The 27,584-nt window shown below is 38.5% G+C and overlaps 1 protein-coding gene across 2 annotated transcripts; it reads left to right on the top strand.

Annotated features, from left to right (window-relative positions):
* Positions 1 to 924: 924 nt before the first annotated feature.
* On the top strand, positions 925 to 25,134 carry LOC308091355 (uncharacterized protein). 2 transcript variants are annotated; one of them, XM_080436910.1, is made up of 8 exons: positions 925 to 1,094; positions 7,175 to 7,321; positions 14,732 to 14,794; positions 14,984 to 15,067; positions 19,432 to 19,620; positions 19,952 to 19,993; positions 22,961 to 23,089; positions 23,692 to 25,134. In XM_080436910.1, exons 1-8 carry the CDS (start codon positions 959 to 961, stop codon positions 23,976 to 23,978), a joined length of 1,077 nt encoding a protein of 358 aa, XP_080293036.1. In that variant the 5' UTR covers positions 925 to 958; the 3' UTR covers positions 23,979 to 25,134. The 2 variants fall into 2 exon arrangements, with proteins under 2 accessions (XP_080293036.1, XP_080293037.1); XM_080436911.1 differs by lacking the exon at positions 14,732 to 14,794.
* The last annotated feature ends 2,450 nt before the right edge of the window (positions 25,135 to 27,584 follow it).

Raw genomic sequence — 27,584 nt, 5'->3', positions numbered from 1 at the left:
TCCGGGTTTTTTTTTCTAGCTTTGAATCATTTCCAAAATCAAGCCATTTTTCTCTGCCTTTCTATCCTTTCACTTGGGTTACTGCAACTCCCTGTAGACAGCAGTGGTGGAAAAAGTACTCAAATGTTACTTAAGTAAAAGTAGCAATACCACAATATAAAAAATACTCTGTTACAAGTAAAAGGCCTGTGTTCAGAATGTTACTTGAGTAAAAGTACAAAAGTATTGGTCTCAAAATATACTTAAAGTACCCAAAGTAAAAGTACTAAAATGTTTGAAAATAGCAGATCTACAAGCTCACATTGCGACGCGTTGTGAGCTTGTAGATCGGCTATTTTCAAATAGCCCAGGTATAAAATAGGGCTAAAGTAGTCAATGTATGTTTTATAATATAATGATGCATATCTGCAAAGTAACTGGTAACTGGTACCTTTGGTACTTTAAGTAGCCTCCATGTTGAAGCCAGTACTTTTGTACTTTCTAATTCAAGTACATTTTGAATACAGGACTTTTACTTGTGAGTATTTCTACATTGTGGTATTGATACGTTTAGAGAGAAGATTGGTGTAGTTAAACATGAAAAAAAATGAAACATTCTAAATTCTTCACAATTACACACCATTTTTCAAAAATGTTCAGCTTGTAGATCAGCTGTTTTCCAATTAACTAAATATAATAATAGGTTTAAGTGTGTTTAAATTGTTCCTAGTTCCCAGACCCCACTTTGAGAACCACTGCTCTCAGGAACACAGCTAACTCCACCTCCCCTAAAAGTGTGCGTTCCGTGAAGGAACCAATCGTTTGCCTCCAAACATGCTTCTCCACGCCTCCATCCAATGAGAAACAGGAATAGAATATATCTGTCACTCCCCCCTGAACGAAACGATCCATGTTAGGGTCTGAACATCCAATAAATACAAGGTTTCATGCTTGTTTTCTTCAGAGTCTCGGCTTGACAATGAAGACTGCTTTGCTTCTTTTCCTGTTCTGTCTGGTTGAGGCTGATGACCTCCGCTATGAGGTCAAGGCGCTGTTCCAACAGCTGAAGAGCAACCTGGAGGAGAGGCAGAGCCACCTAGAGGGACAAAATGCAGGTTAGGATGTCTACCTTTCAAACATGAAAATGTTTTTCAAACATTCATTAGAAAGACAATATCAGTCACCAGAAACAGGGACGTGGGTTTTCAATGAGTCTTTAAAATGGAGTTTGAAGTCACAACGTGTTTGTATAGGAAGTGGGAGTGTCTGATAAAATCAATAACACATATCTACCCTAGGTGGGGTTGGCGAAAGGGCCTTTCTGTGTGGAGTTTGTATGTTCTCCCCGTGTCTCCCAGGGTAGGTACCCTCACAAAAACATGCAGTAATCCTGGTCACTATACTGCCTCCCCCTGGCCAGCCAGGGCGCCTGATGGAGGGGAAGGGAACTGGTTGGAATAACGTGTTCCTTCCACGCGCTACGTCCAACCAGGGAAACTCTCCCCTGTCAGGTGACAAGAAGGTCAGTTGGCTCTCATGCATTGAAGGAGGCATGAGCTCGGCCCTGGCCTCCCTAGGTTGGCAGAGGGAAGGTAGTGCCCAGGATTACATAGACAATTGGCACTGGGTGTAAAAAATAGGGTTACAAAATCGCGGGATAAAAATTTCGAAAAAAATAAAATAAAATAACACATATCTAAATACTAGAGATGCACGATTATGAAATCATGACCGATATCCGATCAGCGATTATTTGCTGGGTCATATCGGCCGATACCGATCCGATATATTACATTATTAAATATTATATTTATATTGAGCTCAATGCTGATTTTTTTTTGTTTCCAATTTTTTTGCTGTTGAAAGTTGATGGTAAGACCCCCTCCCCACTAACCCTACTGTGATTATATTTTTTTATGGAATAAATACATTAATTAAATATATATACATTTGAAAGACAATTGACTGACTTCTAGTACTAAACTAAACGTATGACATCATATGTGTATGCTATAATAAGCCATCTCATTATTACATCATTATTTGAATCGTTGTATAACACAAAACATTTAGTCATTTATATTTATGTTACATGGCCTATGAAACTAAGTTATTATTGTCTGTTGCCTAAATTCATTAGCCTCTGCTCTAAACAATAAAGCCCCCCTTAGCTCTCCCAATCACAATTCCCTGGAGCCACCACTGTGTTTGCTATACAAACTAAGATAATAATACATACAATGCATTGTTTAGTTTATCACTGTCTACCATTCTATAACATCAGCAGTGACTGAGTTTAGCAGGAGAGGGAGGGGCTGACATGCTCTTTCTAGCACGGCTCTGGTCCAGAGGGATTTGGAGAGGCAGGGGCTGGAATTTCAAAAGGGCACCTATTGCTGGCGCCGGCCGGATGATGTATTTTTTTTACATTTCTACCCAGATTTAGAGGAATATCTCATTTTAAATTAACACTATGAATCCACAAACATGAACAATATTCACACAAAAGTTACTGTCACACATATTACTCTTACAGCAGTGGGACACAACCTTCTTGCCCTGATGTCATTGACAAAAAAACAATCTTTGCCAGAACAGCCACAACAACCACCCAGCATGCCCTAACAATCCAGTATAGCCTTAAATTACTGGTTAACAATGTAAAATGAGCAGTTTCAGTTATTAAGTATTTAAGTAGCCTTAGATAAAGACTCTCGTAGATGTATTTTATCGATTTTGAAATCCTTATCTCTACGAGTCTTATCCACCACCCCCCCAGATTGCCCTGGAATGTCAGCTCCAAAGCCCGTACTTCTCCAAACATGTACAAAATGCTAAATATAAGGTGCTTACCCGCTTGCCCCAAATGTTAACTCGGTGTCCGTTGTGTTTGTGTAATTTAGCCCACCCAAACGTGCATCCTGCCCACCCAATCAAAATTTGGGGATTTTTTTATTTTTTTTGCCAATAGAAAAAAATACCACAAAATATATTTGTAACATTTATTCATTTTGATTGGGTGGGCACCATAGACTCTAGGTGGGCACCGTGGGCAGCATTTTAGACCCACCTGAAAATAATCTGTGCGTCTGCCTGTGTTTGTGTGCTGTATATGAAGGGCGCTAGGACCCTGGGGGTGCCGCTGTGTTGACAGGGTAGGCTCACTGTGGGCTCTCCCGTGTGCTTGTGTGAGACTTTCCTCATTGTGTTTGTGGAAAAATGTGAGCTGGAGAGGAGATAGAAAGAGGCAGATGCTAGATCCTAAACCGTGGGAAGAAAAACTGTGTTAAGCCCGTGAGTGGAGATGTTTCAGAGCCTTCTGCAGTGCACCAGTCCTTGTGTCCGTACGACACAACACCACGTTAGAACTCCCTAACACTGGACCAGAGCTACTGTATGTCACAGGGAGGTTTATAACATGTTAGAACTCCCTCTAACACTATGGACCAGAGCTACTGTATGTCACAGGGAGGTTTATAACACGTTAGAACTCCCTCTAACACTATGGACCAGAGCTACTGTATGTCACAGGGAGGTTTATAACACGTTAGAACTCCCTCTAACACTATGGACCAGAGCTACTGTATGTCACAGGGAGGTTTCATAACATGCCGGCACAGACATGCTAAAGAGGGCGAAACAAAATCAAGGTGCATGCATCTAACATTGCTCTACCTAAAACAAGTTGCTGCATGTGAGGTTAAAGGTTCGATGACATTCATTTTCACTTTTTTTATTTTTTATGTTTTTTTGGGGGTTTTATGACCTCAATTACACCCAAAAAATCTGAACTTTGAACATTCAGTGGATTTTCTGTGGTCTGGGGTTTTCTGAATAATTAGGCTGAAAAGTAATCTGAGCTTGGCCCTTCGACAGTGAGGTCACAGTCGATTAATCCCGCCCACTCTCCTCCTCGCCCCTCCCCTCCCCTATCCTTTCCTTTGGGGGGGGCGGAGCAGAGGCGATGATTGACAGGCAAAATCCCTCACCAGCGACACCCGCAGGCAAAGATTTCTTTTTTCATTGCAGTTGAAAAGAAATGTGAGACAAAAACACCTACAGTGAATCACTGGAGTGGAATTTTCAGTTAAAACTTTTTGTACACGTTTGAAGGACCAGGACAAAGACTCTGAATGTGGTGTAAACATGAATGTCATGATACCTTTAAGACGTTAGTATATCATACTAGCTTATAGTTAGTTAGACACGGACTGAGCTACAACAGCATAACAGCCAACGTGCTTGGCCCCAAAACTGTGTGAATATTCTGAAAGAATGAGCTGTGTCCTCTCCTCCTCCTCCTCCTCCTCCTCCTCCTCCTCCCCGCGCGGCTGCTGCAGCAGGTAGGCTGCACTCCCTGTGTGTGTGTGTGTGTGTGTGTGTGTGTGTGTGTGTTCGTGTGTTCGTGTGTGTGCGCGTGTGTGTTCGTGTGTGTGTGTGAACTGTGAAGGATAACATTAAGTCTATTAATGATGTACCGTGCATGTTCACATCATGTATACTTTATACCAATTTTCAAATATAAATTGTTTCAACATTTTGGACAAAATAGCCAATTGTACATCGAGGTGCCCAGATGTCCCCAGTGCCCACCTATCCTGTATCCGATTTGAACATGCTTGTAGAACATTTCACATTTAAGGCCTCATTTGAACAATTGCTATAAAACCTGTGGATGTCATTATGGCATAAACAATAAGGTGAAGGGTACATTTTGGAGGTTCAAATCATCATGTATAGCCTACTTATTTCATACCCTTTTCCAAAGCATACTTTTATTATTTACTTTTTCACATTTTGCAAACAACTGCCAATGTCAAACTGCTAAATATACATACGTAGACAATACATATCTGATGTATGGCTGAAGCATTGCATTTAATTACCTTGTGATTATGGTCTGAATAGAACTTGTTAAAACCATGTTACAGTAAGTGTGATGTAGTAGCCTAATGCAGGTGTAAGACCAATGTGTTTGTATTGTGTTATAGGTATAATGCATAGCTTTCTATGCATTTCTGGGTTTTTGGTGGTTTTGACCCCCACAAATTTAGAAAATACAGATTCTGATAACCCCACCCCCTCTCAGTCTCTCAAAAGATCCCTGCTTAACATCCTCGACAGGGCCATGACATGATATGGTGAGGCAGACATGATATGGTGAGACAGACATGATATGGTCAGACAGACATGATATGGTCAGACAGACATGATATGGTGAGACAGACACAGACATGATATGGTGAGACAGACACAGACATGATATGGTGAGACAGACATGATATGGTGAGACAGGCATGATATGGTGAGACAGACATGATATGGTGAGACAGACACAGACATGATATGGTGAGACAGACAAGATATGGTGAGACAGACACAGACATGATATGGTGAGACAGACATGATATGGTCAGACAGACATGATATGGTGAGACAGACATGATATGGTGAGACAGACACAGACATGATATGGTGAGACAGACACAGACATGATATGGTGAGACAGACACAGACATGATATGGTGAGACAGACATGATATGGTGAGACAGACATGATATGGTCAGACAGACATGAGATGGTGAGACAGACACAGACATGATATGGTGAGACAGACACAGACATGATATGGTGAGACAGACATGATATGGTGAGACAGACATGATATGGTCAGACAGACATGAGATGGTGAGACAGACACAGACATGATATGGTGAGACAGACATGATATGGTCAGACAGACATGATATGGTGAGACAGACACAGACATGATATGGTGAGACAGACACAGACATGATATGGTGAGACAGACAAGATATGGTGAGACAGACATGATATGGTCAGACAGACATGAGATGGTGAGACAGACACAGACATGATATGGTGAGACAGTAACAGACATGATATGGTGAGACAGACACAGACATGATATGGACAGACAGACAGACAGACAGTCAGACAGACAGACAGACAGACAGACAGACAGACAGACAGACAGACAGGTTGAGATAGATAGATAGATAGATAGATAGATAGATAGATAGATAGATAGATAGATAGATAGATAGATAGATAGATAGATAGATAGATAGATAGATAGATAGATAGATAACCTCCCCTGTGTTGCTACCTTGCTGTGGTGGGGAGGCTTGTGTGCCTCCATGACCCTGGGGTCTATACCGGCAGGGGTCATACCCCTGGCAGGTTCAACCAAGCCAGGCAGGTTTCAGAGTAGAGGTCAGACAAAAGGCAACACCTGATATGATAGATAGATAGATGTTCTATGCATTTCGGGGGTTTTGCGGGGTTTGACAACCTGACATTTCTTCCTGCCCACCCTAGTACTACTGGCTGTATCCGGCCTAATCCAGTCAGACTACAGGACATTAAAAACAGAAATATTACCAGCTGAGAGTTAATTTGTACTCATTCTCTGTGGTTAAATACGGCTTGCTTGTGTCAAAGCGGCCATTGCACTCCAGCAACGAGTGCTTGTTACTTTGATGTTAAATAATGAGGCAATACAGTATACACATTCGTGTTGAAAATATATCCTCTGCAGTATCACTACTCTAAACTGATTTAAGATGTACAAGAAACCCTCTCCGACTGTTCTTGGTATGGACATTAAGTTTGTTAACTTGTTTGTGACTACAAGGCTCCTCTGTGTCAATCTCTCTTCACCCGCAGCTGAGCTGAGCTCTCACTCAGAGTGTGTGTGTGAGGAGGGAGGGGGAGGGGGAGGGGGCGGCCGTTCACAGCTGACTCTCTTAAAGAGACAGGCAGACTGGCTGCTTTGCAAGTACAAAATCCTTGATGGTCACATTATTGCGTCTTCAATATCGGTGAATATAATCGGGTTTATTTTGAGATCGGTTTTTATACCGATATGGCATTTTTTACCAATATATACATTTCGGCTTTTTGAAAATAGCATATCTACATCGTCGCATCGTGAGATTGTAGATCTGCTATTTAAAAAAAAAAATTGTTATACGTTTTACACATTTGAAAACTTGTGAAATAGGACATTCTGCCTAATGAGTACTTTCTACTTTTGGTACTTTGAAGTACATTTTGATGCCAGTACTTTTGTGCTTTTACTCAAGTATTTTGAACACCTAAGTAAAACGTGTAATACTTTTTTCCACCTCTGAATTTCACATCAGTTTTCTCTGTGATATATGTTTTCAGATATGGCTTCCAGACTGTCTGCGAGTGAAACCAAGACAGAAGAGCTACAGACCAGACTGTCTGTGAGTGAAACCAAGACAGAAGAGCTACAGACCAGACTCAGTGAGAGTGAGAAGCTAGTGGAGGAACTGCAGAAACACGAAGCAGGTATTGAGAATATTCTTCAAAACAGTCTAAAAAGTCTGAACCGATGCTGTCAAGAATGATATTCCTCAGATACACATTTGAAAGTACTAATCTAAGTTCATATAGTTCATATAGTTAGGGTAAGTGATATTATTTGGTTACAACTAAAATAGTTTTTTTTTGTTAAATAGATCTATATTGTGATAGAAATCATTACTATAGAGTGTTTGTTCAGTAACCGTGTTAAATAGCTCTATATTGTGATAGTAATAATTACTATAGAGTGTTTGTTCAGTAACAGTGTTAAATAGATCTATATCGTGATAGTAATACTTACTATAGAGTGTTTGTTCAGTAACAGTGTTAAATAGATCTATATTGTGATAGTAATCATTACTATAGAGTGTTTGTTCAGTAACAGTGTTAAATAGCTCCCTATTGTGATAGTAATAATTACTATAGAGTGTTTGTTCAGTAACAGTGTTAAATAGATCTATATTGTGATAGTAATCATTGCTATAGAGTGTTTGTTCAGTAACAGTTTTAAAGGGCAAGACCACTTTGGTAGAGGTTTGGGTTGTGTAGTCACCTTGCCATGATGTAACTCCAAAGGTGGATAAGAAATCAAAATTAATTGCTGCATTGATTAGAAATTGATCAATCAAAATATGCTCCTCATTGTACGGTTAAACATCTCTCAAAGTCACTCGTTTAGCCCGTGAACAAACACAAACAAAACTGATTCAGACAATAGAACATCACATTAGTTTATTTTGTTTTAATGTCAACTTCCTTTTGGTTTTGCTATTTTAATTAGTAATAAAACCCGGACTGGATCCTGGAGCCGGATCTAAATATTCAAATAGTAAAATCAACAGGAAGTTGAAATTTGTATTTAAAAAACAAATAGTAGGCCTGGGTTTGGTGATGTTCTTTATTGTCTGAATCAGTTTTGATTGTGTTTGTTTGCTAAAAGAGTGACACTGAGGACCATACCATGTAAGTCAATGAGGAGCATATTTTGAATTATCAATGTCTAATCAATGCAGCAATTATTTTGTATTTCTTGTCCACATTTGGAGTTACATCATGGCAAGGTAACTACAAAAAACAAGGAAACTACCAAAGAGTTCTTGCCCTTTAAATATCTCTATATTGTAAGCATTGCTACATATAGATAGTCCAGGCAAACTATAGAGTTTCACATCAAAGTAATTGTAACAGATTTTTTCTCCATACATCATTTCTATGAGGTGTCCAGAACAACATACTAAAAGTCCTAAGAAATCCTGGTTGCGGAAATATGTTTAATTGACATAGATTCACCATCATTTTATTATGGCTTTTTGACAATAATTGGTGGACATCTTGGATTGATGCCAATTAAACAAACTTCTGCAACTAGGATTTCTTAGAACGTTTTAGTATGTTGTTCTGGACACCTCATTTAAATGATGTATGGTGAAAAAAATCTGTTACAATTACTTTGATGTGAAATGTTGCTAGAATATCTGGTAATAACACCCTGTAGTTCTGTTATATTGGTTCAATATTATTTGATATTTTATCTGAATTCCTCTCCTCAAAATGTAATTGGAAGTCAATTGAAATCTCAGACGAATACAAATTGGACGCACCATCATTTTATATGCCTTTTTGACAATAATTGGCAGCCATTTTGGATTGAATCCAATTAAACATAATTTCCGCAAATAGGATTTCTTAGGACTTTTAGTATGTTGTTCTGGTGACTTCATAGAAATGGTCTGTGAAGAAAAACATTCTGTTACAATTATCTTATCAAACAATTATCTTTAACAAATCTCAGTCAATCAGGAGAGAGAACCCATTTATCAGCTTCATTTAGATAGTGTTCCAGTTCCAATTGTGTGTCTGCTCATCATTTATGTGTGTCATCACTAGAGCCATATGAAATCCATGTTAACGGAATCGCGGACGGAATCGCGGAAATGACCAATAAAAATGGAATTGGAATAAAACGCGGAATATTGCAGAATTTGGAGGAAAAAAAATATTCGCGGTAAAATATTTTTTTTTACCGCAAATTTTTACAAATCCACGGGACACCACCACTTTGCATGGCCACATCCTACTTTATAAACAATAAAATCCACGTAGAAATAGTCTTAGAGACGATAGAAATAATAATACATGGGCGACGCCATTTTGCGCATGCTCAGACCGAATTATTTTGGGAACATTTTTGCGTATAACACAACAAGGGCCATTAGCGTCTGCGCAGTTGAAACGTGACGTGAGCAGACCTGATTGTATGGGTAACACAATTAACACACGTGAATTAAAAATAAACTCTGATTAATGTTGTTAGTGGTGTAAAAAAAGCAAAATACAGAATTCAGAAATATTAAAATGGAAAAAACAGAATTTGGGAAAAAATAAAACGGAATTGGGAAAAAAATAAAACGGATTTCATATGGCTCTAGTCATCACTTCCTACTTCACTTGTTTAATCTGCATCCTGATTGAGTTCTCTATCCTGATTGGGGGGGAAAATGGTATCCCGGCCTGAAAATACATGTTCTGTTTAATAAAGAGTAAGTAAGTAAGTAAGTAATTTCACATTTCACAGAGAGGACTCACAAAGTGCTTTACATAAACAGAAATAAATACAGCAAAAAACAATCAAATGAAAAGGAAACAGAACAAAAACACAATGCATCTCAGAGAAAACAATAACAAAAGCAGACATATTTCAGCATTGGAGGAGAAACCTCAGTGACATTACCCAAAAGCTTGTAAAAACAACAGAGTTTTTAGCTGATTCTTAAAAATAGTCACAGAAGCTGCAGCTCTCAGGCCACACGGGAGGGCATTCCAGAGTCTAGGCGCTACAGACTGAAAAGCTCTGTCACCTTTGGTGATTAACCTGGTATGAGGAATGACCAATAGACCCTGGTCTGCTGACCTCAGGGACCTGCTGGGCACATATGGTTCCAGCAGGTCAGTTACATATGCAGGTGCCTGGCCATGCAGAGCCCTAAAAGTCAGCACCAGGACCTTGAACTGAACTCTGAAAATTACTGGAAGCCAGTGCAGAGATGCCAAAACTGGAGTAATGTGACACCTTCTGTTTGAGCTAGTTAATAGTCTTGCAGCAGTGTTTTGAATAAATTGGAGGCGGTCTATGGATGTCTTATTGAGGCAGGTGAGAATTGAATTGCAGTAATCAAGGCGAGAGGAAACAAAGGCATGTATAATCATTTCAAGATCTGAATGGGAAACAATCGACCTTAACTTGGCAATGTTCCTGAGATGGAAAAAACAAGTGCGGGTCACCGATTTTATGTGCGTGTCCAGGTGCATGGCCTGATAAAAAATGTCCCCAAGGTTCCTGAGATTGGGGCTAACATTATTTTTGAGGGACCCGATACAATTAGCCACCCTGGATGCAACACCATCAGAGGCCACAATGAGCACCTCGGTTTTGGCCTCATTCAACTGGAGGAAGTTACTTGCTAACCAGGCCTTAATGGCAGACAGACACTCATTTAAAACAGCAAGGTTAGAATTAAAGTCAGTCAGGGTTAAAAGAGCAATACAGCTGGATGTCATCCGCGTAAAGGTGGTAGGAGATGCCTTTAAAATAATTTAAAATGTGTCCTAGCGGGAGCAAATACAGTGCGAATAAAATTGGACCAAGTACCGAGCCTTGGGGGACCCCACAGGAAAGGGGGACAGACTTAGACACATGAGGGCCTATTGCAACTGAGAAATATCTACCTGAGAGATAGGATTTAAACCAGGGGTGTCAAACTCATTTTGGTGTCCGGGCAAGATTGGTCAAATGGTGACTTGAGGTGGGCAGACTGGGCACGCAGACACAGAGACACGCATGCACGCTCATGCACATTCAGTTATACATCATTGTTTTTCAGTCTGTTGTCTCAGTCACTGCTATAACTACAGCATATCACTTTAAAAAATGTTATGAAGATTATATACAAATTAATATTGAAGAAACTGTTAACTGGTTAATGTGTGTACTGTCACTTTAAAAGCGCAATTTATACTTCATCGTACAACAGTGTCACGCACCAAACATGGCCTATCTCCAAGCTCACACCGCGTCTGTTCGCACCACGTTGTGAGCTTGTAGATCAGCCATTTTCGGCAACGAAAGACAGCGCACATTGAATATGTCACACTAGGCGACACTAGTCATTCATTCGCGTTTTTAAGAGTTTCCTAAACAGATTATTATCATTTGGATTATTAAAATTGTCAACGGAGACAGAGGACGAGTGAAACTTTAGAGCGTTTCACTCGTAACGGCCGTTATTCCACCGCACATGTAAACACAACGACGCAACCACCCGTACAAATGGAACCAAATGGACCCTTACGGTCCCCTTAAAGAAGCGATGTTAGGATGTATCCTAGTGAGCCAATAAAATTCCTCGTCCTTGTTTCCCTGGGCAGCGCTGGTTAGCAGGGATCTATACACTTTTAGACTGACATGTTTGTGCCAGCGTGGGTGATTAGATTTATTTCTTGATCTCCTCTTGTCTTGATTGTTTAGACATGACTTGGCCATTGTTCTCACAAAACAAGTTTGGCCACTATTAGACCTTCACAGTCAGAGGCAAGGGGGGTTGGGGGGGATAACTGCCTGCCGGCTCCGCCGTTTTTTTTGTCTTTTTTTTCTCTCTCGTTTTTTTTCCATTAGAGCTAGTATGAAAAGGTGTTTTTTCAAATCACTTCGCGGGCCGCAATGGACCTTTCCGCGGGCCGCGAGTTTGACAAGCCTGATTTAAACCATTTAAGTGCACTCCCTGTGACACCCACCCAATTTCTGAGCCTGTCTGTAATGATGTTGTGATCCACAGTGTCGAACGCAACACTGAGGTCCAATAAAACTAAAATAGAGCATTTACCAGAGTCGGCAGACATCAGTAGATCATTTGACACTTTTAAGAGTGCAGTCTCTGTGGAGTGTTTTTGGCGAAAGCCGGACTGGAATTTATCAAAAATGTGGTGTTCATTTAAAAAAGCTAAAAGCTGATTGGCAACAATTTTTTCTAAAAGTTTGGACATAAAAGTTAACTTGGAGATGGGCCGATAGTTACTTGGTAACGAGGCGTCCAGGCTTGGCTTTTTTAAGAGCGGCTGAACGATTGCCTGTTTAAAATAGGCGGGGACCTGTCCAGAAACCAGCGAAATGTTTATGATGGAAAGCAGACAGGGACCAATAGTGCTGAAAACGTCCTTTAACAGAGAAGTTGGGATGATGTCTAAGGGGCTAGAGGAGGTTTTTGTGCTGCTCACTAGTTCTGATAGGTCATGGAGGGTAATGGGTGAAAAGGAATTAAGAGTAAACTGGCGGTTTGGAGATAATGGTTGGTTTGAGGTGGAGGGTGTAATACCTGCCCTGACACTGGCGACCTTATTGACAAAAAATAATAGAAAATTGTGACAGTCCTCAGCAGAGAAAACGGGTGTGACAGGAGTTTGTGGACTGACAATGGTGTTAATCGTGTCGAAGAGGACTTTGGGGTTCTGTTTGCTGGAGGAAATGAGGTTTGTGAAATAGGCAGCTCTTGCCTCCTTAACCATACTGTTAAAATCTATTAAAAGTTGCTTAAGATGAAGACGATGTACCTCAAACTTAGTGGACTTCCACTTGCGCTCCACACACCGGCAATTTCGTCTAAAACGACGAATATCCTCATTACACCAGGGTGATGAGTTTAGAGTGCGAACAGTGCGGGATTTAAAAGGAGCAACTACATCTAAAATGTCAGAGCAGTGCAGGTTAAAAGCACGAACTAAAATATCGATGTCACCATTTACATTGATAGATGGCACAATGGAGACCCCCAGCACTCTATGGCAATGAATACTATCAGAATATAGAGCTGTTTTACACTTATTTTAAGAAAAACAAATCACTGACCCTAGCTTTAAACAATCCAATGAGCAATTATGTGTCAATGTTTGAGACAAATAGCTGAATATGTTTAATTCCATTCTGGGAAGAGGAATGCGTATATATATATTGTGTGTGTGTGTGTGTGTGTGTGTGTGTGTGTGTGTGTGTGTGTGTGTGTGTGTGTGTGTGTGTGTGTGTGTGTGTGTGTGTGTGTGTGTATATGCAGTGCATTGAGGACTGATATCTTCATCAGAGCTGATGAAGACCCACACAGGGTTGAAACGTTGTCGCCTTAATTTTAAATAAAACCTTTTCTATTGGGAGCTACAGAACAGTGTGACTTTCCCTCTTCTCCATTGTACGTATTTTTGTTGAGATGTGCTTCCCTCTTGGACTCTGTTTCCAAGGTGTACTTTCAGACATTTAACCACTTAAACTGTCAATATGTAGTAAACTTGACCTTTGGCTCCGTACTTGGTCTGCTCTTTTTTCCCCTCCACATCAAACCTGTTTGCCTTGTAGATCTGCTATTTTCTGAAAATCATCCCACCACGGATCTATCCATAATAGAATTTGTAGAAATAAAACTAACATTTAAACCACAATATTTGAATCTATCTGGTCTAAAGTGGGAACAATGTTTTATTAAGGTTAATACATCCTTTATAAGCTCTGTGCATATTTTAGTCCCAGGTGTTCAGAAGGAGGCATACTGTACGTTTGATATTCTGGTTAATTTGTCTATAGCTTAATTTGATTGGCTGATTTCACTGCTTCATTTGATTGATTGCAGCCGAGCCAATCAAACTAAGGACATGGGTATGCTAGCTTCTGGAAACCTGCAGAGTATGTGTATTATACACTTTCTGACAGTTAACTATGCTTTTTGCATCTACCTGGTCTTAAATGGAAACACTGTTCATTAAGGTTAAGAAATCCTTCATTGTACACTTATTAACCGTTAACTTGACCTTTTACATCTACCTGGTCTAAAGTGGGAAAACTTATGATGAAAAAAAGTTGGGGAATGACCCAGCAACGATTCCATATCGGAAGCTCGGTCTGTGATATTTTATAAAAAATTTAAAATAGGAAAAAGGCAGTCAGATCTTAAGAACTGACATAAAAATAGAGACAACCAACTGTTCTCAACATAGAGGACGCACTTACGCACCCCCCCACACTTACGCACCCCCCAATAATAAATGTATCATTATTAATATCACTAGTATTATCATTATTATAATTTATCATTATTAGTATTAGTATAATTTACTTTGTTTGACTTATTCAATTATATTTTTGGTTACTGCATTTTATTTTAGTGTATGACACTGGGTGTATAGAAAAAAGAAAAAAAGAAAACAATTGCAAGAAGAATGTAACATATGAAATGCACATATGAAATGTAATATGAACGACTTGCAATAAAAGTATAACAAAATAATGTGGGAAAACACATTACAAGGGTTTAGGGGATCTTTAACTTTCACTAAGTTTCTCTGTTATATATTTTTCAGATATGGCCACCAGACTGAATGCTAGTGATAACAATGTGGAGGACTTGAAGAAAGAAAGTGAAGGTAATTTGTAGATACCCTGTTGTTTAAAAATGACTTGTTTTAGCATTAATACAAATTAATTTGAGCTCAGAGAATAGATTTTTGATAGTTTTGATAATGTGATTTACTTTATATGTAAAGCTTACCCACTCAAACAAAACTGTATGAGTATTCATGATTGATCTAATACCAATACTGTGTTGATTTCAGCCCACCGTGCTAAGCTGTCCATCGTAGAAACGAGGCTGGATGAAAAAGAAAGAGAAATCGAAGAACTGAAGAGACAGCATGCAGGTATTAAACCGCTACGTGTTGCTGTCGTCCTCACATACACAAAGACAACTAAAATATCTGAAACTAGTCATCTGTGTTATTTTATGATGAGTGTCCACTTAAAAAAGTATAAGGAAGAGAATACCTAAAACACATGCACATTTTAATCCCTATTGGAACAATCTAAAGGAGGCATGAAGGAGTTGCCTATCTCTTCCAAAACAGAACAAAAACAGTCCTTTGAGGAACACAACACTAACTCTAATTCCTACCTTTTCCTCTATAAAACCGTGTCAGCCCTAACAGCCCTAACAGCATTGCTGCACACCTCCGTCCAATAAGAACCACCACATACCAGGGAAACTGAATAAATACACACATCCGTTCGAGACATTACAATATCTACAGTTTCAGAATGAACGGTTGTGGGGCGTTGCTCGTTTTACTGTTCTGTCTGAGGTTGGAGGCCAGGAAGATAGAAGATTGGTTAAAGGTATCATGACATTCATTTTCACTTTTTTTATCTTTTATGTTTTTTGGGGGGTTTTATGACCTCAATTACACCCAAAAAATCTGAACTTTGAACATTCAGTGGATTTTCTGTGGTCTGGGGTTTTCTGAATAATTAGGCTGAAAAGTAATCTGAGCTTGGCCCTTCGACAGTGAGGTCACAGCCGATTAATCCCGCCCACTCTCCTCCTCGCCCCTCCCCTCCCCTATCCTTTCCTTTGGGGGGGGGCGGAGCAGAGGCGATGATTGACAGGCAAAATCCCTCACCAGCGACACCCGCAGGCAAATATTTATTTTGACATTGCAGTTGAAAAGGCTTTAGAAATGTGAGACAAAAACACCTACAGTGGATCACTGGAATGGAATTTTCACTTAAAACTTTTTGTACACTTTTGAAGGACCAGGACAAAGACTTTGAATGTGGTGTAAAAGTGAATGTCATTAAACCTTTAACACTTCGATCACGGTAGTTTCTCTACCTACTGCCCAAACGGCCTAGCCATCAGATTGACCTTTTTCATTGATTGAATGATCTACAATCAATCTACAAGCTCACAACGTGCCACGTCATCCAGCGCATTGTGAGCTTGTAGATCGGCTTTTGAATTGTACAAGCTCACATCGCGCCGCATCATACAACACGTTGTGAGCTTTTAGATCCGCTTCTGAATGGATCCTATAGCCTGAATGTTCATAACCCATACCCTGGGGCAGGGGTCGGCAACCTTTTTGAAATGCAGTGCCATGTTTCTATTTTCTAGATGGTCAGTGTGCCATATCAACATTAAGATTAATTATGACACCACATCAAAATAAAATATTTCCAGCAGATTTTGATTGTCCATAAATATAACCTTTTTTTTCCTTCTTTTGAAATATTTTCTTTCACATCAGGACATTGTAATGATCATTAGACTCAGAGCAATAACCATCTCCCACTGCATCTCCAGTCAGAGTTCAGAGTTTGAATGAATGTAGAATTATGTGCAGGATGCAATTTGCATACAGATGTGAGGGGACTTAATTTAATTGACTACGTTGAAAAAAAATTGTATTTAAAACCAAAAATCCTCTCACTCTCACTTATGCCAGTGTGCCAGTGATCACCCTCCCCTGTGGCAATGATGGCACCCGTGCCTAAGTTTGCCTACCCCTGCCCTGGGGGGACGTAACCCATAGCCTGGGAGGATGTAACCCATAGCCTGGTGGGAATTAACCGATAGCCCGTAGGGACGTATGTATCCCATAGCTCGAAGGGCCAGATATGTATCTCATAGCCCAGAGGGACGACGGATATGTATCCCATAGACAACCGGTTCTCCTATGCCTATGAATAATTTAATGATTGAATGAATGAATGAATTAAATAATAATGAATACTTTTTTATTTCAAACATAAAAAGCATAAACAAAAACAACAACAAAAGCCCACAAACAACAAAAGTCCACAAATAGTGGACCTATATATAGGCATAATCCCATATATCAGTGGTTCTCAAAGTGGGGTCCGGGGACCCCCAGGGGTCCTTGAGGGGGTTCCAGGGGGTCCCCAACAAAAGCAGTTAATATAGCATCAACAATCATTTCAACCACTTTATCCATTTATACGTAGGCTATTCAAAAATAGCAGATCTACTAGTTTGCAGCTCATCAATTCGAGCTGCGAGCTTGTACATCTGATATTTTAGAACATTTTGGAAAAATATCGAAACACACACAGACGCACGGCATGAGTGCATACTCCTGTGACTCAGTGCCTCAGAGTTTATTTTACTTTATTTTTTATTTATTTAAACGGGACACCATATTAATGAACAATATATATCATTGTAATTTTAAATGCACTGGATTTATTAAAGATTTTAATTTACATCCGTAGTCCCCACAAAAAAAACCATTAAACAAGCAGACAATAGAGTACATAACATTACCTTTTTTTTTTTTTTCTAATTTGTATCCCTCGATTTTGTATCCCTTTTTGTTTCACCCGGTGCTAATTTTCTAAGGGATCCTGGGCACTACACTCCCCCCACCAGCCTAGGGAGGCCAGGGCCGAGCTCATGCCTCCTTCAATGCATGAGAGCCAACTGACCTTCTTGTCACCTGACAGGGGGAAGTTTCCCCGGTAGGACGTAGCGCATGGAAGGAACACGTTATTCCAACCAGTTCCTTTCCCCTCCATCAGGCGCCCCGGCTGACCAGGGGGAGGCAGTATAGTGACCAGGATTACTACATGTTTTTGTGAGGGTATTAACTACCCTATGAGACACGGGGAGAACATGCAAACTCCACACAGAGTAGGCCGTTTTGCCAATGAGTACATTAAATTACATTACATTACATTACATTACATTTCATTGCATTACAGAGGGAAAACAAAGCATTTACACCTCTGGGGTCACTCAAACACTTAAAAAAGATGTGTGCAACGTTTCAGTTGTGGATATATGATGAAGAAATACATAATTTGTGTGTTATTTATTTAAACCCCAGCCAATAGGAACACAGAGGGGGCGGGGCATCAGACAATTACAGCCCGTCCATATTGGCCGTCTAAGAGCACCACTGGAGTTATGGCTGTTTACGGCGGGCCCACGGACGTTTTTTTTTTCAGACAAACAAGTGTACAAAAGTGTGTGTGTGTGTGTGTCACCTACCAAGCTATTTACCATTTTAAAGGTACATGTCTCCCCTTACTTTGGGGAAGAGTAATTAAGTGATATATAAAGACCAAACCACTTCCTTCAAGAACCCCACATAAACCCCAATAGGGCATAGCAGTGGTGGCCATTTTGTGGTTCCACTCAAAAAAAGGACATACATTTTTCCCATAGAGATTTCCAAAAATATTTATATAAATTATTTTAAGCCTAGATTGGTGAATCATGACCAGAACACATTAGATTCTGTGAAAAACTAATTTTGAAAACCGCAAAACAACATATTTTTTAATTAAATATATATCATATAATAACATTTTTAGTTTCGTTTTTCACATAATCAAATGTTTTATGGCCATGGGCTAGGTTAGGATTCATACTGTGGCCACATTGTGTTTTCCAGCTCATATATGATAATAACAGTGTTATAAATATATCTATTTGTAGAAAATATTTAGGCGAAAATTAAAAACCTTCTATTCCAGTAAGTTCAAACTTGTATAACTCAATGTCAGTTGCTCATAGAGTTGATTATTTTTGCTGAGGAAAACCTTCCATTCACACACAAGTGTTACCTTCAAAATGAGACCATGCCCATGCATTTATTCCAAATGGTTCAAGAACAACAATCAATTTACTTTGGGTGTGCTGTGTATAGACATTTTTTAGCAAAGTATACAGGATTGAAAACAGGTTAAAGCCCAGCCAATAGGAACACAGAGGGGCAGGGCTTAAATGACAACCTGTCCCATAAGACCACCCACCAAGTTTCAGGCCTGTGTCATGCTGGGAACTAGAGTTATGGCTGTTTAAACCCCACAGCCAATAGGAACACATAGGGCGGGGAATCAGCTAATTACAATCCATCCCTATTGGATGTCTAAGAGCACCCATCAAGTTTGGGGCCTTAAGCATGCTGGAAACTGGAGTTATGGCTGTTTAAAGCCCAGCCAATAGAAACACAGAGTCTTAAGTAATAACAGCCTGTTCCGTAAGGCCACCCACCAAGTTTCAAGCCTGCTGAGAATTGGAGTTATGGCTGTTTAAACCCCAGCCAATAGGAACACAGATTTGGTGGATTTGGCCATCACCAAACATGAGATTGAAGGTATGGCAAAATAAAATGCTGGTTAGGGAACAAAATGCAGCCTGAAGAATATGTAAAGGTAAAGGTTGAATCTTTCTCTGTGATATGTTTTGTGATATGTTTTCCAGAAATGGCTGCTGAATTGACTGCCAGCCAGAAGCAGGTTGAAGTCCTCCAGACCAGACTCAGTACCACTGAAGACCAGATCCAGAGCATCCAGACCAGACTCAATACCAGTGAAGACCAGATCCAGAGCATCCAGACCAGACTCAGTACCAGTGAAGACCAGGTGGTGAACTTGAAGAAAGAAAGTGGAGGTAATTAGACCAGAATGATGTTCAGTCAATCCATGTATGAGAGGATAGTGTTGAAAAATGTCTTACTTTACTTTATAATTAATTCAGTTGAGCTCAGAGATCTGATCTTGTTTTCATCATGTTATTTATTGTGTGTTTGATCCATATAATCCACTCGTAGGAGCATTTTGATTGAATATTCATGTTGTATTGATTGAATATTAATGTTGTATTGATTGAATATTCATGTTGTATTGATTTAATATTCATGCTTTATTGATTTAATATTAATGTTGTATTGATTTAGTATTCATGTTGTATTGATTTAATATTCATGTTGTATTGATTTCAGCTCATGGTGCTCAGCTGTCCACAGTAAAAAGTAGTCTCTCCAGTAAGTATGTTTATCAAATATAAAAGTTAAATAATTATGTCCCACCTGGTTATGTAATAACTGTTGTAGCCGTCTGTCAGCCTGTCTGTGTCCCTTTCATACCCATATATGGAGATCCCTGATGTCATCAGCATATGCCCATACTGTATACGGGTATGCCCATACATGGTCATATCGGTTAGATCGATGATTCTGGACAACCGGTTCTCCATATATGAATGAATTAATGAATGAATTAATGTTTATTTCGAACATAAAAAAAGTTAAAACAACAACAAAAGTCCACAAATAGTGGACCTATATATGGACATAGTCCTATATATCAGTGGTTCTCAAAGTGGGGTCTGGGGACCCCCAGGGGTCCTTGAGGGGGTTCCAGGGGGTCTCCATCAAAAGTATTTAATATAGCATCACAATCATTTTAACCACTTTATCCATTTATACGTTCACATCGTGAACAAGCTTGTACATCTGCTATTTGTGAACATTTTAGAATAATATCGAAAATGCTTCTAATATAAATCTTCTCTTCTGGGGGTCCCTGGCACAAAACCTTTTCAGATGGGGGTCCATGGCCAAATACACATCAATTTGGGGGTCCTTGACACAATGAAGTTTGAGAACCACTGCTATATATGGTCATATGAACCACTGCTATATATGGTCATATGAACCACTGCTATATATGGTCAACTGCTATATATGGTCATATGAACCACTGCTATATATGGTCATATGAACCACTGCTATATATGGTCATATGGACCACTGCTATATATGGTCATATCTATATATGATCATATGGACGGTTCTTGTATTTATATATCTTCTCTATCAGGTTGAAACCTTTTATGTCCAAAACCATTCCTTTATTATTATTATTATTATTATTATTATTATTTTAAAAAACATTTAAAATAGTGAAAATAGCAGATCTACAAATAGCTTGTAGATCTGATATTTTCACTGTTTTTGTGCAACACTCTTGTATGATGAAATAAGTTATTAATTCACAAAAAAACTGAAAAAGTCTAAATATGGAGATGCAAGGTTTTTGCCTGACAACAACGATATGATGTAATAACTAGAAAATGTGCTCCTCGGAGCACAAGTCTCCGCCAGCAGACCCGTGCTATTTTAATAGCACGGGTCGTCTTGGTAGAACGGGTCGTCTTGGTAGAATGCGCGTGGTTTTTGGTGTTCTGCAGGGGCGACTGAATAAAAAATCTAAAAAATGTTCTTCTTGAAGCAATGTGTCATATGGGAGTCGTCGTAATTGACTGGTTTGTTCAAATGCTTGTCTGTCTTCTTCATCTTCATTGTCTTGAACAGTTTCAGCAGTTGATTGGTGTGTTTGATCTATGTCAGTTTTCTCTAGTGCTACATAATGTATTTGATCAAGGTGGCCAATTGTTACAGTATTAAGACTTCGGCCTTGTTGTGGGATCAATTCAACTCTATAGTCCTCTTCTGTGTTACTGTTGTAGATGAGTATGCTTTCTTAGCTTTGGCTTTCTGCGCCTTTGCTTGACCAATGTTAGGTGTTCTCAGAGGGACACACACACGCACGGACGGGTGATTTGTACTGGAAGGTACTGTTCCAATCAAGACTGATTGATCCTGTCTTACCTCACTTCAAAAACATAGATGACTTTTTGAAGTGACACACCTATTTATAGGATTTTATTTCGTCATGCGTCCCTCTAGCCAATCAAAGGCATTGGTGTCAACATATTGACACGTGTCACGTGGAGCTTGACCAATGTTAGCTTGGCTAGGAGGGAGGTGAACACACAGCGGGACGAAGTGAAAACATACTCTCCGCCTCCGGCGGAGACAATAATATGAATAATTTGATATTTAATAGTATAATGAATGTTTTTTATAAAGATATCAATAATGTGTTAATAAATAGTAAAATATATGCTTTTATCGTCGCTGTCAGGTGAAAACCTTGTATGTCCAAAACCATTCCTTTTTTATCACTATTTTAAAAAACTTGAGGGGGTTCCAGGAGGTCTCCATCAAAAGTATTTAATACAGCATCACAATCATTTAAACCACTTTATCCATTTATACGTTCACATCGTGCCGCGCTGTGAGCTTGTACAAATATTTGTGAACATTTTAGAGTAATATCGAAAATGCTTTTAACATAAATCTTCTCTTCTGGGGGTCCCTGGCACAAAACCTTTTCAGATGGGGGTCCGCGGCCAAATACACATCAATTTGGGGGTCCTTGACACGATGAAGTTTGAGAACCACTGCTATATATGGTCATATGAACCACTGCTATATATGGTCATATGAACCACTGCTATATATGGTCATATGGACGGTTCTTGTATTTATATATCGTCTCTGTCAGGTGGAAACCTTTCCTTTTTTATTATTATTTTAAAAAACATTTAAAATAGTGAAAATAGCAGATATACAAAGAGCTTGTAGATCTGATATTTTCACTATTGTTGTGCAACACTCTTGTATGATGAAGTAAGATATGAATTTAACAAATCATAAAATAGTCTAAATATAGAGATAAAAGGTTTTACAACAACGATATGTTAAATATGAATAACTTGACAATTAACATAATAAATGCTCTTATAATGATATAAATAATTATCTAATTAATAGTAAAATATATGCTTTTATCATTGCTTGCAGGTGGAAACGTTGTATGTCCTAAACCATTCATTTTTTAGAATACTTTTAAAAACATTTTAGTGAAAATAGCCGATCTACAAGATCACAACGTTGCATTGTGACTTATTGTGATCTTGTAGCTATTTTCAAAACATTTTGCAACACTCTTTATGATGAAGTAGGGCGTTAATTTACAAATAATTATGGATATATGAGGTTTCTGCCCGACAACTTTATAATCATAATTTATTAGATAATGAATAGTATAATATATGCTTTTATAACAATATAAATAATGTGATAATGCTCCTGTGTTGACAGACCAACCAAAGGTGGCCTTCTCTGTTGGGTTGAGTAATGATGGACATGTTGGACCATTTAGTTCTTTAATCACTCTGGTTTATAAGAGAGTCATCACTAACATCGGAAACGCCTACAATCCATTTACAGGTAGGTGGTGAAAGTTACTTATATTAATTAGCTTTACTTGAAGTGATTATGTTAATTATGTTAATGAGCTTTACATTAAGTGATGACGTTAATTATGTTAATGAGCTTTATATTAAGTGATGACATTAATTATGTTAATGACTTTACATTCAATGATTAAGTTCATTATGTTAATGAGCTTAACACAATATATATATATATATATTATTATATATATATATATATTTGAGATGGGGCGGGGTCAGAGGACAAATACATTTTAAAAAAACTGACATTTGTAGAATTGACGAAATTGAACACATTTTCAAGATTTTTCAAAAAATAGCAGATATACAAGCTCATAGCGCGGCACTCGAGCTTGATCTTGTAGATCTGCTATTTTTTGAACAGCCAAAGAAATCTAAAATGACAGACGCTTCCCCGGATTGAATGGGTTAAAAGCATCGACATGACGTGTGTGTGTGTGTGTGTGTGTGTGTGTGTGTGTGTGTGTGTGTGTGTGTGTGTGTGTGTGTGTGTGTGTGTGTGTGTGTGTGTGTGTGTGTGTGTGTGTGTGTGTGTGTGTGTGTGTGTGTGCGTGCGTGCGCGCGTGTGCGTTCTAGGTTATTTTCGATCTCCAGTGAAAGGAGTTTATTACTTCAGATTCACTGCAGCTACCTATGGATCATCAGAGGAGATGCGTATCATCATGTATAAAAATAATCAGCAACTCATTAATAACTATGGATACAATGATCATGCATGGTATGAATACATGTCTAATGGAGTGATAGTAGAGATGGAGCAGGGAGACACAGTAGACATGAGGTTACCTGGTGTTTCCTACAGGCTCTCTGATGACTCAAACAATCAGAACACATTCAGTGGTTTTCTGCTCTATTCTATGTAACACTGCTACGGACACGGCTGGAAACTCACTGAGTACATTTACTCAAATACTCTACTTAAGTACAATTTAGAGATTTAGAGATTTTTTTAATTTTAATCATCATCATCATCATCATTTTAACCACAATGTTTTACTTACTATTCAGAAATAGCTGATCTACAAGCTCACAGTGATGTGTTGTGAGCTTGTAGATCTGCTATTTACAAATACATAATGAATAATGTGGAATAATTTGTTTAAATATAAAATCACAAATCTTCTCTTATGGGGGTGTCTGGCTCTAAATCTGTTCAGATGGGGGTCTGCAGCCAAATACATTTTACTCCATTACAATTATTCAACTGCTTTAGTTATTAGTATCTTGTAGATTGACATTATTAATACAAAACACACATTAAGCCCTATTTTTGACGTTGGCCCTTCCAAAATAGCAGATCTACAAGCTCACAGCATGTCACAATGCATCGCGTTATGATTTTGTAGATCTGCTATTTTTGGGCGGTGAAACCGCCCCTATAAGTGAGATTTGGAAAAATGTACAAATATCCTGCGCTGTGAAACCGCCCCTAAAAGTGAGGTTTGGAAATTTGTACAATTATCCTGCACCGTGATTGGCCAATCACAATCTATTCAGGACTGTGATTGGCCAGTGTCACATGACACATGTGCATAGCCCTATATAAGAAACCATAACTTGAAAAAAAACATAACTTGAAAAAAACCATAACTTGGTTTTTTTCAAGTTATGGTTTCGTCCATCATAAAGAGTGTTTCAATAAATGTATTTATCTTTTGTACATGATTGGTTGACTCCATTCAGTATTGTGATTAGCTAGCAAGACACCGCCCACTTCACACAGGGTGTGATTTTTTTATTAAAGATTTTGACAATTTTGTCAAATTATATAAGTCAATTATAATACTTTTGCAGGTATTTTATTGTAATAGAGTATTTCTACATTGTGTTTATACTTGTAAGTCTTTGTGGATAAGAGTGTAAACGTCTAAATTGTAACTTGTACTTGTAAATGGTATTTGTACTTTTACTCCAGTAAAAATGTGAGTACTTCTTCCACCACTGGTCCTGGTAGCATTACATTAAAGAGCTTCCATAATGCTCATATTCATGTTGTCAATAAAGACACATTCTAAAGCACTGTTGTGTCTATTGTATGTTTTTATTATTATTATTATTATTATTATTATTATTATTATTATTATTATTATTACTATTATTATTATTATTATTATTATTATTATTATTATTATTATTATTATTATTATTATTATTATTATTATTACGTGTCTCACCTGATGTAAAGATTCTATTTATCCCCTGAGCAAGCAGGCAGGCTCTACTAGCTCAATGGTAAAAATGTCAGCACTTGCACAGGAAACCAGAGAGATCATTTAACTCTTCATATGTATCAGTTCAAGTGCATTCTTTGAGCTCTAGATGTCAAAAGATCTGCAGCTGGAGGATGTACTTATAGACCACTATAGCCAGATAAAAGACAGTGGTGGTGGATGAGAAGAACAGGGTGTTCTATAGATCTAATGATCTCTACAACACATGGTGCCATGTCATTATTCAGACTGGCCCCATTATAACTAACCCTAACCTCACACTAACCTAATGGTGGGAATAATGGAATCTCTGAATGATGAGTGGACCCCCAACACAGAGTATAGACTCAATTACACATCCACACAATATAGAACCATCCTTTACTCTCCATATAGGCTTGTCTAAACATAGCCATAACACTCTGGTATAGAAAACGGCTTTAGTCATTATATAGGCCATTCTTTAATGGTTATTTTAAAGTGAATGTAACATATTCTTTACTTTGCCTATTATCAAAAAATACAACTACATTTAATAGAGGTCAACTGGGCAAGACTAAAGTCTGCACAGCATTCCACCAAATGACATAAACAGTAAACTTAATTGGGACACAGCCTACACTGCCTGTGTAAGTTGACAGCTTAAAGGGGCAGACAGTGTGGCCTTAAATTATTAAGTTCTTTCATTAGACTCCAAAGTCTCTGTAAATTAAAAGTTACCCTTCAAACAGCAGAAATGAGAGGATATTTAATGTTTATATGAGCATGTTGCTCTGCTGACTGTTGAGAACAGTTTACATGTGACTAAAACAAAACACCAAGTCAACTGTTCATGTTGGGGAACACGTCTCACCTCTAAATAGTGACTTATTTTTAGTTGTGCACCGAAAATATCAGATCTAAAAGCCCACAACGTGGTGCAGTGCGACATGTTGTGAGCTTGTAGATCTGATATTCAGTGTGAATTCAGTGTGTGCGCTGACCATAAAGGTGACCTCTCGATGTCAAACAAGTCATTCACCATATCAATGAACCAGCCAGTGGTTAAGGCCTCATTTGGCAGCTGCTGACAGTGCACCAGCGTGCGAATGGCACTTGCAGTGCTGTGTGACAACACTTTACATGCTGGTAGAACCTTGAAGCAGAGAACATAACTGTAAGTATGGAAAATACTGCACATACTCGTAACTGTCTGTATCCACCTGGTCATTGTATGTCATAGAAAGAGAAGGCACTTTCAGTGTTTAATACACTCAAGGCCATATTTACTAAGCCTTTTGCACCTTTTGGACACTGTCTGCACTTAAACATTAATCTGCAAGGCTTAAAGGAGAATTTTGGACTAAAGTTTTCTTACCTTTTCTATGACGTTATGATATCTTAGGATGAATGGTACAGTAGAAAATTTTCATAACTCCACCCCTGAGCCGCCACAGCTTAAAAGGTGCGCGGATAGGCCTTAGGTTAGATCACATATTTTAATAGCTTTAAGAAATTACGTTCATAGTGACAGAACACTATGCAACAAAAAAAAAAAAAAAAAAAAAAAACAGAAGTCTCGCTAGACGAGATTGAAATCTCGAGATTTCAATCTCGTCTAGCGAGACTTCTGCTTTATTTAATTTTTTTGGTTGCATAATGTTCTGTCACTATCACCATTTTTTTTTTTTTAAAGCTATTAAAATATGTGATTCCAAAATTCTCCTGTAAGATGCAAGGCAGTTGCCTTTTGTATGACTGTCATTGTTTACAGTATACCAAACAGTAAGTGTGTGTTGTTAGTGCAACATACTTTCATTTTTTCAAAACTTGTAGCTGTTAATATGGCTCTTGCAGTCAGACCAGGCACAAGTGTTTCAGAAGTGTCAGCCTGAACAGAGATGACCTTTTCAACGGCAGCTATAGACACCTGGAAAACATATATTATTTCAAGCAGAAGTAAGTACATTTTGTAAAATGACACTTTGTTGAATTCAGCAATTATAACTAATTTTGGGTGAACATTTATGAATGACGTAACATGTCAGAATCATCACAATCGACTGGTATTTGCTTTTGGTATTTGGTAATTGATCTGAGTAGCATCCCATCAGTAAATGTACTCACTGTATCACACATCATTATTAGTATTACACCGCACTGGTAGAAAGTAATTATTTCCTTGGTGAGAGAATAAATAATTTCCACTAAATGTCTTTGCAGTGTTTTAACTAAGCTAAGCATTTGTCACTACCATGTGAACTATGCAGATGTTCTTCC

This window comes from Gymnoscopelus braueri, assembly GCF_963280865.1.
Source record: "Gymnoscopelus braueri genome assembly, chromosome: 9".
NCBI lineage: Eukaryota > Metazoa > Chordata > Actinopteri > Myctophiformes > Myctophidae > Gymnoscopelus > Gymnoscopelus braueri.
Note: the sequence above shows the minus strand (reverse complement) of the source record. Positions and strands in the feature narration are given on the sequence as shown.

What these genes read in the sequence shown, in the direction of transcription:
- LOC308091355 (XM_080436910.1), top strand. Translation starts at nt 959, where the DNA reads ATGAAGACTGCTTTGCTTCTTTTCCTGTTCTGTCTGGTTGAGGCTGAT. An exon ending in ACTGCAGAAACACGAAGCAG is followed by an intron (nt 7,322 to 14,731) that starts GTATTGAGAATA and finishes TATATTTTTCAG; the next exon opens with ATATGGCCACCAGACTGAAT. An exon ending in CGCCTACAATCCATTTACAG is followed by an intron (nt 23,090 to 23,691) that starts GTAGGTGGTGAA and finishes TGTGCGTTCTAG; the next exon opens with GTTATTTTCGATCTCCAGTG.